At 40.3% G+C, this 13,231-nt stretch overlaps 1 protein-coding gene across 2 annotated transcripts; it reads right to left on the bottom strand.

Annotated features, from left to right (window-relative positions):
- Positions 1-4,427: 4,427 nt before the first annotated feature.
- On the bottom strand, positions 4,428-12,634 carry drd4a (dopamine receptor D4a). Of its 2 annotated transcripts, none has more exons than XM_046858618.1 (4): positions 11,793-12,632; positions 9,546-9,658; positions 8,512-9,104; positions 4,428-5,680 (listed from the first exon to the last, which is right to left on the bottom strand). In XM_046858618.1, the coding sequence occupies exons 1-4, from the start codon at positions 12,039-12,041 to the stop codon at positions 5,478-5,480; spliced, it is 1,158 nt and encodes a 385-aa protein (XP_046714574.1). In that variant the 5' UTR covers positions 12,042-12,632; the 3' UTR covers positions 4,428-5,477. The 2 variants fall into 2 exon arrangements, with proteins under 2 accessions (XP_046714574.1, XP_046714575.1); XM_046858619.1 differs by lacking the exon at positions 4,428-5,680 and adding an exon at positions 8,047-8,371 and having other exon boundaries at positions 11,793-12,634.
- Between the last annotated feature and the right edge of the window lie 597 nt (positions 12,635-13,231).

Genomic DNA, 13,231 nt, shown 5'->3' with positions numbered 1-13,231 from the left:
TCCGATTAACCTTTAGTTCCCAGCGTTCACTGGTAATCAGGGTCTTCATTTTTCTCCTGTCTCTGATGGAAAATGGAAAATATTATATTCAGACAGGCTCTGGACACAACATGCGCAGAATAAAGCAAGCGTATGAATAAGTAAATATGAGCCATTTCCATTTTTATATTAACTGGATATTTACACTATAATAGGAACACATGTACACCTACTCATTCATGCAGTTATCTAGTCAGCCAATGAAGTGGCAGCAGCACAATAGATAGAGATCAAGAGTTTCAGATCACACCAAACTTCAGAATTGGGGAAAATGCACATATGAACACTTCAGGTTCACCAAAACTGGGCAGATTGGAAAGTTGTTTGGAGAAACTGTGGTAGTATCCTGTTGTTCGCTGACATTGGAGCCTTATTTGGTCTTCAGCTTTTGTAGGTCATCAACCTAAACACTATAAACACCCAAACACTAAACTGATGTTTATAAAGTTATAAAGAATGTTCTTCCTGTCAACTCGATTAAATTGGGCCATTCTCCTCTGACATTTCTCAACAAGTTGTACTTCTTGTATTTACTTTTTGTAATAATTGGGTGGAAACTCTGGAGATGGTTGTGTGTGAAAATCCCAAGAGTTTAGCAGTTTCTGATTCCTCCAAACCAGCAATAATTCCACATAAAAAATGTGGGCTATCAGGGCCAGCAAGGTCTTCTCTTTTTTCCCATGACTTTTTTCCCATGAATATTCTCTTAATTTTTATTAAGATTTTCTCTCTGCTGCACCAAATTCCAGTCATATATATTGATGGTAAAGTTTCTTTCCCATTATATTTTAGCCATTACACGCTGCCGGGATCAAAGGAATCTGCCATGAGACTTTCGATATCAACAGTGTGGGTGCCTGTAGCATAAAATATATACTGCTTGAAGGCTGTTGCTTTAACCAATCAGATTTCAAGTTGGCGACACCAGGGCCATCTAGCAGGCGTACAATAACATCAACATTTTCACGTCTTTTAAATGGATGGTCAGGGAGCGCACTAGTCAGAGCTCGCAAACCGCATCTGTAGCAAACTTTAGCTCAAATATATTTGTGTGGATTTCATAGTTGTTTTGAGGAGAAGAAATTGATTTGGTCGCAGATATTCTTACAAGGACATTTTTGAGATTGACTTTTTAAGAGAAGCTGGACATCATAAGGAAAGGTCAGCCAAAACAGTACAAAACAAATGTTAAGCTTTTTTATGAACCATTTATACTTTTTCGTTTTCTTTTCTGTAGAATTTGCAAAAACAAAAATGATGTATGCTGGCGGTACAGCTGTGGCTACAGTGAAAGGAGGCTTGTTGAATTGTGTTCATTGGGTTTCTTGTTTAAGTTCAAGTTTATTTCTATAGAGCTTTTTACAATGGACATTGTTTTAAGTAGAACTTAAGAATTTATACAACTTAAGAATTAAAGTGAATTTTGTGTATTTATCTCTAATGTGCAAGCCTGGGGCTTTAGTAATATCATTCATTCTCACTGCATGAGATGCACTGTGATTCAGTGCTCTGTTAGACTGCGTTTCTGTATAATATTGTGGTTTCATTATAAATGATGGTATTAAGATTTGGATTTAGTCAGGTAGGACACCACTCAAGGCCACTAGTATGAAATGCATGGCCTGCCACTGCTTCATAAAAAGCTACTGAGATCCCATTTTATTCCATATTCTGATGTTTGATGCGAATGTAATTCAAAGCTTGTGTTCTGTATCCGCATGATATTTACTCGTCGTGATGCTGCTAATACACAATCAACGCATCAAATCATGTGTGTGAACAGGCAGGGGTACAGGTGTTCCTATTAAAGTGGCTGGTGATTACATGTGAGCGTTTGTGAAATGGCCATTATTTAATGACTGGCACGTAGCAGAGATTAGCTGGTCTTTTCTCTGAGGTGTCATCAACTGCCACACAGCTGGCTTCATCCATATTAATCCTGAGCTGATGAACTCCACACGCTCAACTGGACTGATTCACCACGACATGCAGCCTGAATAAAAAAAATAAAAAAGTAAAGGGAGCATTTGACATTTCTGTTCAGTAACAGTTTTTACCAAATAAAAATCTATATCAGACATCTAAATGTATGCAATTTGTTTTTAGGTTCAGACTCTCTGGCCTCGTAGAAATAGTGTTCCTCTACGATGTAGCCTTTTAGTGACCCAGAATCCAGATCCAGGCTCCAGCAGTGGAGTTTATTGCAGCTTCCAGTTATAATGACTTTGAGCTATAATGTATTGCTGATGGGAATACAGGGTTAGGCTGAGTGCTGTAAAATGTAAATAACAAAATTACATTTATAAAGAAGTTGTTTTAATTCAATCCGACTGTCATCATAAGCATCTTCCTTTAACTTCATAGGTTTTCGATTTATCAGTTCAGTATCCCCCCCCAAAAAAAGGACATTTGAAGGTCGTTCTGTCAGATTTCTGTCTTATCAAGTTCAGCCTTTGTTTAGAATCGTACTGCATTAAGAGGCACTGATGGGAACCGTCTTTAGGTGACAGGGGACTTTGTCAGGTTGTCTAGTCGAATCTGCCTCCAGCCGTTCGTGAACCTGCTATAATTTATTCTTTTGTTTCCTCGCTCCATTTGGTGTATTTTAATATCAAGATCAGCTGCCTTTTTTTTGCTTTCCTGAACGCACAACAGAAAATCCCCTTCTGGGTGAAAAAGAGCAAGCACTAAATTTGGTCTTTCACCTGCCAGTGTTATAAAGTCATTTCAGAAGTTTTACTTGTTCAATTGATTGATTAGACAGCTCAACTGTGCTTAATGTATTAGCCCTCAACACGATACACACACATTTTTGCTTTTACATGACCCTTTGTTTTTCCTACCTGCACTTGCATCAGCCCAGCAGGAGCCACAGAAACTGGCAGCTCATTCATCCAGGGCCGGTGAGACTCCACCGCTCTGGTTGTGATGCATCATTTCATGCTAAACTGTAGTGTTATTTCCTGCTGCCTCATATTCCTTTATGTCTTCTGCTATTACAGTTGTGTGGTTTAGTGCTTTTTATGATATCAGACTTCTCAAGCATCAAATGGAGAGACAGTAACCCTGGTGTTGGGTTGTTGTTTTTTTTTCCCCTGCTGAAAATTCATGCTTCAGTAGGTTTGAGCAAAGGGTTTACTTTTGGCCTTTGAAGACTCCTGAAACATGGTCTTTTCTTTTGAAGTGAAAGTGGTCTTGTCTTCAAGTAAGCAAACTGACAATTTTTTTGGCAGAGGTCAATGAACTAATTTTTTTTGGACAAAAACTCAGTCAGTCAAAGCCCTGCTGGCTCACAGTTTTGTACAGCGATCACAATGAGGGATCATCAGACAGAGATGTGATCGCATGCACCTTTAGATTACACAGTGCACCAGTGAAAATATCAACAATGTTCTCTTCCCTCAGGTTTGCGAATTTACCCAGAGCCAGATGTCCGTTTTTTTGCTTGACAAACCAGCAGCTGGATTTGACTGGTCACTTTAAGTGGCACTCACATATCAGAGAAGCCGTCATTTGACCGTGCTTTTTTCATCGAGGTTGGAACAGAAGGGTTTGCTTGCCTCTGTCTTGAGCCTGAATGTAATAAAAACTGACATCCTTTCTCATATTAAAGCCTAAAAGCAGCTCTGACCTTCCTAAAACCTGTTTTATTTTGACCTCCATATCAGCGCAGGCATTTGAGGTGTTTTCAGAATAACAAGCTTGACAATGGAAGATGGATAGTACCTATATAACCCAACAAAGAGGATAATAACATCAGGGGGAACTTTTTCTTTTGTTTATTTTAAATTGCAAAGAAAAAAAATTGACTTTTGTCAGAATCAATAATCATGTTACTTGGTTAGAGTGGCAGGCCATCAAGGACTTCTCTGCTGAATCAATATGTAATAAATTATTTCCAATAGTCTATTCTCTTCTTTTTGTAGCTTTTCTCTCGATTGCGCTGCTTCCTGTAGCATAAATTTAGGTTAGAGTTTCTATCCAATTATATTTCAGCCACATTGTGTTGCCAGGGTCAAAATGTGGCTCGAGCCTTCACAATCAAAAGTGTGGGTTACTTGAAGCTGTTGCTTTGACCAATCAGCTTGCGAGTTTGAGATACTGGCGCCATCTAGCAGGAATACAAAAATGTCGGCATATTCACGCCGATTGGATGAGCAGAGAGCGCACTAGCCAGAGTTCGCAAACCTCATCTGTAGCAAACTGCACAAGCTCTAATATATATCCGTGTGGATTTAATAGCTGTTTATTTTGTTCCACAATGGCTGACAGAGGAGAAGACATTGATTTGGTCGCAGATACAAACACAAGGCCATTTTTAAGACGGAATTTTCAAGAAAAGCTGGATATGGTAAGAAAAGGTCAACCAAAACAATTCAAAACAGCTGTTAAGCTTTTTCTTCCAAAAAATCTTTATTTTTGCGTTTTCTTTCCTGTAGAATTTGCACAAAACCTCACAATTTGCCTTAAATTTAAATACCCAGGTAAAATGGAATGCATGAACAAATTGCACAAAAATACACAGAAAACTGGTGGTTATTTTTATGAGGTTAATATCGATGCTTCTGCTAGAGATCATCTTTGCTGGCGGTGCAGTTGTGGCTACAGTGAAAGGAGACTTGTTGAATTGTGTTCATTGGGTTTTTTGCTTTAGCAATAGCATTCATTCTCTCTGTATGAGATACCCGACTGTGATGCTGCTCCCTGTTGTACTGCTTTTCTATATAATATTGATGGTTTCTTTAGCAGTGGCGCCATAAATGATTGTATTAAGAGGTGGATTTATTCAGGTAGGACACCACTATAGGTGTAAAATGCACAGCCCACCAACTCTTGGTTGGAATAAAAAATCTGCAGTCCGATGTTTGATAATGTTTACATACATTTAATGATCACCAATCTTGAGATTGTGTGTGGAAAAAACTGATATGTTTCTTTTAGTGGAGATTTATTTAATTGTGGTGAAAGACTAGATTCGTACAGCCAGTTGGCAGAAGATCTTGCAGGAACCAAGAAAAAAGCTGAGGCAGATTTTTTTTCTCTCATGCAGGCAGGGGGTTGTAGTGTATGGACCTTGTGGGAAATGAAAGGCCATGAGCTGTAACATAGTGAGATGCTCATTTGGTGTTGCATTTATCCATCTTAAATAAATTGTAAATCTTAAATCTTAAATAAAAAAAGATGTTCAAATGACTACATTTTGGAAACTTAGCCTACAGGCTGAAGATCAAGGTCATTTATTTTCGACATGCAATACGAGCCTATGAACAAGGCCATTAAAAGTGTCTCACTGAAATGATAAAACAATACAAACCGCAACGTGATCGTGGAATTTACATTCTACTATATACAAGATGTTAGCATTGCCTTATTATTACAATCATGGTCAGGGCTCAAGTCGCACTGGCCGGATGATTGTTGTGCAGCATGCGGCGTGTCTAGCAGCATGTGGGTAAAAAATTCCTGAAGAACTTCCTGAACTCTGTGTTGAAGACGGTATAGATGATGGGGTTGATGGCGCTGTTGACGTAACCCAACCACGTAACGATGCTGATGAGACTGCCGGGAATGTCGCAGTCCTCGCACAGAGCACGCATCGTGTGCACCACGAAGAACGGCGTCCAGCAGAACAGGAAGGCACCTGGTAAGAAAAGCACAGCGTACGTCATCATGGCACATGGGAGGCGGAACGGTTTATGTTTCACATATTAGTTAGAAATCATCTCGAAGCGAAAGACCGGGCTGAGAATTTAGCCCCTGCATGCTGCCCTGAATGATTTGTATTCTTTCAGAGCGGTTTCTTAGCAAGAGGCATGTGACTGACAGTGACTCATCTGTCCTCAGTTTATGAATTATGGACCAGCTCTCTATCACTGTCCCTGTTGTCAACTGCTGAAGACCATCATCACTCCATCACGAGGGACAAGGGGGTGGAGGGATGAATCGGGCGAAGAGAGAAGGAGCTGCAGGAGGACTGCTATACATAATGAGGAATAGATTTCTCACACACACACGCACAAAATACAACACCAAAATAACTTTGGTTGAAGTACTTTCTGTACAAATGTATACTTCTAAATGAGGCTTTTAAATAATAAGAGCCAGGTCCATGGCACCAAAGCGCCGCTATCACGCGAACACAAGGCTTTCACGAACACATATACACCCCTAACTGGGTACCCTGCTGTGTTAAAGCATGTGCTTTAACTCTCCTGGTGAACGCTGTGTGTGTGCCCACAATGCTCTAAATGTGTGTGTCCTCTTGTAGCTCCGTATAGCTGCGTTCATCCTAGGACAAAGGTTATGTCATAATAGGATTGGAGGATTTAAGCATCTGTGATTAGCCAGTGTGGTTTAGAAGAGCCACTCAGTTTTCACTGTTTTATGTGAGTCCTGGATTTACCTTCCGAAAACATTTTAATAATGATGAAAATGATCCATCTGCTTAATATCATTGAATTCTATACATGAAGCTATTGTTTAGATTAGCGAGATTAGCGACTATTTTGAACATGTTTTCCTAAGCAAAGCCAATGCCCTAATTTTGGTCATTGGAAAAAGTTCAATTGCAATCCATGACAGACCTGGAATACACTACCTAGCATACTGCACCATATGAAGCTTGCTAGCTAGGTGTAAGAGGTGGTATGAGCTTTGGTTAGCTCTTTTTAGAAGTATTTTATTTATCTACTTCATACACTTTCACCTTTAAAATAGTCCCCTTGCACTCAGCATTCCTGCTACTTCTGAAATGTGTCCTGGAAGTGTTCTTTTGGAAGCACGTCAAGCACCTTCTGCGATTCGCGCTAGATCTCTGCAATGGTGTCAAAATGGCGACCCTCTGAGCTGGAGCTTCATTGTTGGGAAGACGGCGAAGACCGCAGGAGAAAACTCTGGCGAGTAGGGTGAGTGCAGTGAGATCATGTGGATCGTTGTCCGACGATCATCGTGCACAAGTTTCCGAATGGTTTCGATGTTTTCGGGGTTTGAGCTTAATCTCTCGTCATCTTCAATTGATGTTCTTCCGCTGTTGATGCACACGTGCCAGTCGAAACACCTCGATGACTCATTGCAGTATCGCAGTATGTCAAACGTATGTCATGTGAAAACGTCTTAATGGCAGATTAGCTCAGTTTCATGCGGAATTTCCTGCTAGCTCTTTGATGGATTCGCAGACATGGTTATGCATGTCGTCAGAATAGCACCAGTTAGCACCATTAGTCTGGAAACTTTTTTGATACCACCTTGTAGTTAGTTAGCTATTTGAGTCAGCTTACTTTCTTGTACACACCAAGCTCTTTATCCAGCCTGAAAATCCAGCACAAAAAGAAATATCATACGATGACAATAAGAATGTGTGGCCTGTAGGTGGACACCTGACCGTCACACTCATATGTGTCCCTTTTCCCAAACCTTGTAGCAACAAACTAAACAACAAAGCAGATTATTATATTAGATGTGTTTGCATATAAAGGTGTACAGACTGTACAAATTTGATGAGGAAAGGAAACGGTAGGTCAGGGGTTCCAATGGTTTTCAGTTCAAATCCCAGCAGCACCAATGATGAGACTTTGAGCATGCCCCGTAACCTTTAACTTAGTTGTGTAAATGGTGTCATTGTAAATCGCTTTGGGTAGGGGTGTCTTTTAAATGCAATAAATATAAAAGATGGTCATTATGTTTTTCCCTATTTTTACTTGAGGATCAATAAAGTATTCTGATGATTTCCGTGTACTCGTCTAGAATCAGTTTATACATATATATATATATATATATATATATATATATATATATATATATATATATATATATATATATATATATGTTTTATGATATGTATTACAATATTTAGGTTTTGGTTTAATTATTAGCATTAAACTGTTTGTTTAAACAATTATGTGCTGTTTAAAAAATCGATTAATATTATATTGTATATTTATACATTAATATGAAGTATAGTTATATTTATTAAACATAAATGTACAAAATTGACACCAAAAATAATCTTTTTCTAATTTTTGCATTTTATTGATAAAGTAAGCTGTGACAAATCAATATATAATTATTAACATTTTTTAATTGTAGTAAATAAATACGGTATCCCAGATACCTCAGATACCTCATTCTGTGACATAACCTTGCTTGATATTGACATATTGTCATATCACTCAGCCCTATTTGATTCACACGACGGTTTCTACAGCGTGCTTCTCAATCTTGGGAGGTGGTACTGTAGCTTAGTGGTTAAGGTGCAGGGTTACTGATCAGAAGGTCAGGGGTTTAAGTCCTGGTATTGCCAAGCTGCCAATCTTGGGGCCCTTAGAGACACCAGCTGAGGGAATATCATTTGAAACCATGATGTTCCTCTACAGATACAGAGTCTTTACTTAACTCATGCACCAAGACACTTTGTCTTGTAATTTGCAATTTCTTTTTTTTTGGCAAGAGCATTACTGGTGCAGATGTACTCACCTACTACGACAGGAAGCACCCTCATGGCCTTCCTTTCCCTCCCATTAATCTTTGCCCTCTTCTTCTCTCGGTTCTGATCTTGATTGTAACCACTCTCGGAGAAGGTCAGAGAAGCTACAGGCCCATTTTTATATTGTATTGTATACGGACTGTCAGGGACAGGATCCGGGTCCATCTCGTTTAGATTAAGGTCTGTAAAGTCATTCTCTATGACTGGGGGAAGAGGTGGTGGTAGAGACGCATGCGGCAGTAGAGATGCTGCTGTCTCGTCAAGTTTGTGACAGGCCTGTGTGCTGCTTTTCAGCTTGGCTTTCCTCACCTCCTCCCACCTCCTGAGGCTCTGAAATATTCCACAGTAGAGCAGCAGCATGATTGGGCAGGGCACAAAGAATGAGCAGACAGAGGAGTAGACCACATAGTTGTTATTCTCCAGCTTGCACTCGCTGTGGTCCCTGTTTGGCACGTCATTGATGCCGAACAGCACAGGCGAAGCCACAGCTAATGCCAGGATCCACGTGGCAGACAGCAGGACAACCTGCCGCTGGTCCACGTGTTTGCGGTTGTAATTGAGTGGGATGGACACAGCAATAAACCTGCAGGGATCCAAACAGACATGATATAAATGACAGTTCCAGTTCTGTTTGTCTACAATTTTCAAAAAGTCTCGGAAAACCACTTCTTTTGTTTACTTTGGCCTGTGCACTTTTTACATCCTGTGCACAAAGTTTACATTTACAGCATTTGGCAGACAACCTTATCCAGAGAGACTTACATTTATCTCATTCATACAACTGAGCAGCTATGGGGCCAATGTGCAATGCTTTAACTAATATGCCACCACCTCCCCAAGTTTCAGTTACGATTGACTCTGCAGCTGTCCTTAGTCAGGATGACTGTCATACTTATATCTCTCATTTGCCTACACTTGTATGATCAAAGTTAATCAAGACTACATAAAATTTCAATGTAATTATTGTTATTTATCTTGTCTCTCTCTCTCTCTCTCTCTCTCTCTCTCTCTCTCTCAAACCTACCTGTCAATGCTAATTGCACAAAGGTTGAATATGGAGGCAGTACACAGCATCACATCCATGGTCATCAAGCCGTCACACACGGTCATGTTCAGGGACCAAACTCCATCCAGGAACTAAAAAACGAATGAAGAGCTCTCTCTCTTAATTACAATTCAATTCAAACTGCTTTATATTCATAACCATATACACCAATCAGCCATAACATAATGATCAGCTGCCTAATATTGTGTTTGTCCCCTTTAGCTGCAAAAACAGTTCTGACCCATCGAGTATTAACACCATTAACTTCTTCAGCAATTTGAGCTATAGGAGCTCGTCTGTTGGATCGGATCACACGGGCCAGCCTTTGTTCCCCATGTGCATCAATGAGCCCATGACCCTGTCGCCGGTTTACCATTGTTCTTTCTTGAACTGCTTTTGATAGATAGTGACCACTGCAGACCGGGAAACCCCGCAAGAGCTGCAGTTTTGAAGATGCTCTGACCCAGTCAACTAGACGTTACAATTTGGTCCTTGTCAAACTCGCTCTAATCCTTACGCTCGCCCATTTTTCCTGCTTCCAACACGTCAACTTTGAGGACAAAATGTTTACTTGCTGCCCAATAATATCCCACCCACTAACAGGTGCCATGAAGTAGAGATAATCGTGTTGTTCACTTCACTGCTCATAATGTTGTAATGTCATTATGTTATGCCTGATCGGTGTCTATATTCAGGGCTGCAGACGAACTGCTATTAATAGCAGAAAAACTGTTATTAATAAACATATTATTAAATCATTACACAGAGTGTCTGTATAGAAACAATGAGATGAAAGGACAGAAATTAACTGCAGTACATCAAATAATATTAATAATAATCCTAATGCAATTATACAACTCTCCATTTCCCTCTCTCTTCTGTCTCTTTAACATTGGTACTTATGCTCTACCTCTTTTTCTCATCCTTTACTCTTCTAGCAGTCTGAAATCGCCATATCATACTTATGATGTACTTTATTTCCTAATCCCAAAATGCACACACACACACACACACACACACACACACACACACACACACACACACACACACACACACACTTACTCCATGTCCCTTAAACTGATGTGCTATTCTGGGACTGATACCCACCCCAGTGTCAAAAGGGGGTTGTAGGGGTGTTGGGGGGGCCTCAGATAAGAGGATTTAATGGCATTTTAATGATGGGGAATGGACAGACTCGATTGTTTTATTGGTAATAGCTCTTTTCTTATGCCAATGACCCATATTTGCCCTACAAGTGGAATGCATGAGCTCCTGGCAACAGAGTGTGGAGTATGATAATGAGGAAACGCTGTTGGATTGCACAGTGAGGATGTCATGCAAGACTTTGACCACGAGTAACCAGGTATCCTACAGTAACACTTCCTCTTCCAACTTGTTTCTACAATGTGGAGTCAAATACAAGGGACTCGATATCCCTGGACTACGGTCTTGGCTTTTTTTTTTTTTTGCAAGTCTGTTTTGCTGGCCTCTGCATTCGAACCCAAACATGTTGGACACGAGGTCTGTACCGACTGCTCACTTATTGGAAACCCGAGCGGGTTGACAAAGATGCACTCCGTAGGAGGTGTCGCTCCCGTCACACATGCCAAGTGAACCCAAGCCCATGCTAAATGGATGGTTAACGGGTAATTGGATTCCAGCTCGGAAGCATACAAGCAATTCTGGTGACGAAACAAAACACGTGGATGGACCAGGGATGTGACCGAATTGCAATAAATGGACGAAAGTTTGCGGTTGCCTTTTTGTATTTCTTCTCGTAATGGCCCCAGTTGTATCTTTGTATGCAGTGACATTACAATTTCCCTTCAGTTAAAGTAACCGGTTCAGGCCTGTTCCACATGAAGTTCCAAGAAGATATAATTTGCCAAGATTGGAGTAAAAGAACCTTGCAGCCACTGACCAGCTTCTGTAATCACCTGGAACACTGACTGCACCCTGACCTCACTAAAGCTCTTGTGGCTGAATGATCACAAATCCACACAGCCACACTACAAACTCTAGTAGAAATCCGTCCCAGAAAATTAGAGGTTATTCAAACTGAAAAAAGGGGATAAATCAAATCAGAAATAAAGCCTAAATAAATGTTGATGGATAGAATGAAGAGCCTTGTTTTAATAATATATTGACTTGACAGGTTTGAAGCTCTTCAGAATTATGTGCCTAGAAATGGGATGTATAGTATATCGCAGGGGTTGTTGCACTTACCTCTGCGTAGACAAACAGAGGCAGAACCAGCACTGCGAGGAGCAGGTCGGCGACGGCTAAACTCACGATAAAGTAATTGGTGGTGGTTTTTAAAGCCTTTTCTCTGTACACGCTGAGGCACACGAGCACGTTCCCGCAGATGATCACGACGATGAGCAGGATCCCAAAGACGAGTGCGGGAAAGTTGTAGTTCGTGCCTGAGAGCTGGGCTGCGCTGTGGTTGCTTGAAGGGCTGAGGTTGGTGGGCATTTCTGTAGAAATCCGGTACGTCTCCTCGGTGCCGTGCACGTCCCCGCTTCAGCACGAGCCCCCACCCTGGGGGCAGCTTCGCTTGAGGGCTTTCCTCTTATCAGCCAGCCGTCTCAAACACTTTCCATCTGAAAACACTGCCATCATCTGATCCACTGTGAATCTTTCTGCTTCTCTCTTTCTCTCTCTCTCTCTCTCTCTCTCTCCCACTCACGCACAAAGGTTCTGCCTCCTGCGCTTGAGCCAGGCGAGTGACGAGTTAAGCGCCTTAGTGCGTGCCTTACGCACAAAACCCAATCACCAGATCTGCCTGCTAACATACAAAACCACTCAGACATCCAGACATAACTTTTCTACTTCTCAGCAGGGATGCACGACTGCCTCACACCCAGCAGGTTGCTGCTTTTTGGGCTTTCTGTGTGGGTGTGTGTTTTTTTTCCCCTCTTAATGCTGTGACAGACATAGTGTTATGAGCTGATTCCTCCTCAACAGAAGTTCAGCAGTTCCAGCAGGAGGACAAAAGTCCTTGTTTGCTCTGGCTCATTCGAAAAAAGTGAGGAAACTCTGGCTTTTATGAGTGTTTTTATGAGTGTCATGTTTACAAACATGGTTTGTATGTTTTACTTGGATATCTATCTTTCTCAGTCTCTCTCTCTCTCTCTCTCTCTCTCTCTCTCAAAGTGCTATTACTGTATGTACACAATTAAGCTCTACAAATATGCATTTATTCCTGCATTTTGCATTTGGTAATATTATTTATATGAAATATCAAATTAAATTTTAGTCTTATATATATTTTTTATTTATCTATATCTAATATTTTAGATATTTTATTCGTTTTTTATGCCCAACATTTCTATCACGTGAAAAATATTACATAAATCATATGAGAACAAAAATCATCAATTAATGAAACAAATGTGAATCAAGTTGAAAATCACATGTGAAAATAATAAATTCCCCTTAAATCAATCAATTCAAATCAATAAATATGTTAATTTTTTTTTAACTGAGCTATACAACTGAAAATGTGAGAAAGAAAGAAATCATATGAAAATCATGAAGGAATCAAACTCCAATAAAAACAACAAATTATGTCCCAATGGGGGAAAAAATCACATGGAAAAAACTCGCTTAGGCTCACTATGAGTCTGCATGCAGTTGCAGAGCAAAAATCTTGGGAAAGTTTT

This window comes from Silurus meridionalis, chromosome 10, assembly GCF_014805685.1.
Source record: "Silurus meridionalis isolate SWU-2019-XX chromosome 10, ASM1480568v1, whole genome shotgun sequence".
In the NCBI taxonomy this organism is placed as follows: domain Eukaryota; kingdom Metazoa; phylum Chordata; class Actinopteri; order Siluriformes; family Siluridae; genus Silurus; species Silurus meridionalis.
This window is presented reverse-complemented; position numbering and strand designations above follow the sequence as displayed.

What these genes read in the sequence shown, in the direction of transcription:
- drd4a (XM_046858618.1), bottom strand. Translation starts at nt 12,041, where the DNA reads ATGCCCACCAACCTCAGCCCTTCAAGCAACCACAGCGCAGCCCAGCTC. An exon ending in TGTGCAATTAGCATTGACAG is followed by an intron (nt 9,105 to 9,545) that starts GTAGGTTTGAGA and finishes GGATCCCTGCAG; the next exon opens with GTTTATTGCTGTGTCCATCC. An exon ending in GGTGCTTCCTGTCGTAGTAG is followed by an intron (nt 5,681 to 8,511) that starts GTGAGTACATCT and finishes TTTTCTTACCAG; the next exon opens with GTGCCTTCCTGTTCTGCTGG.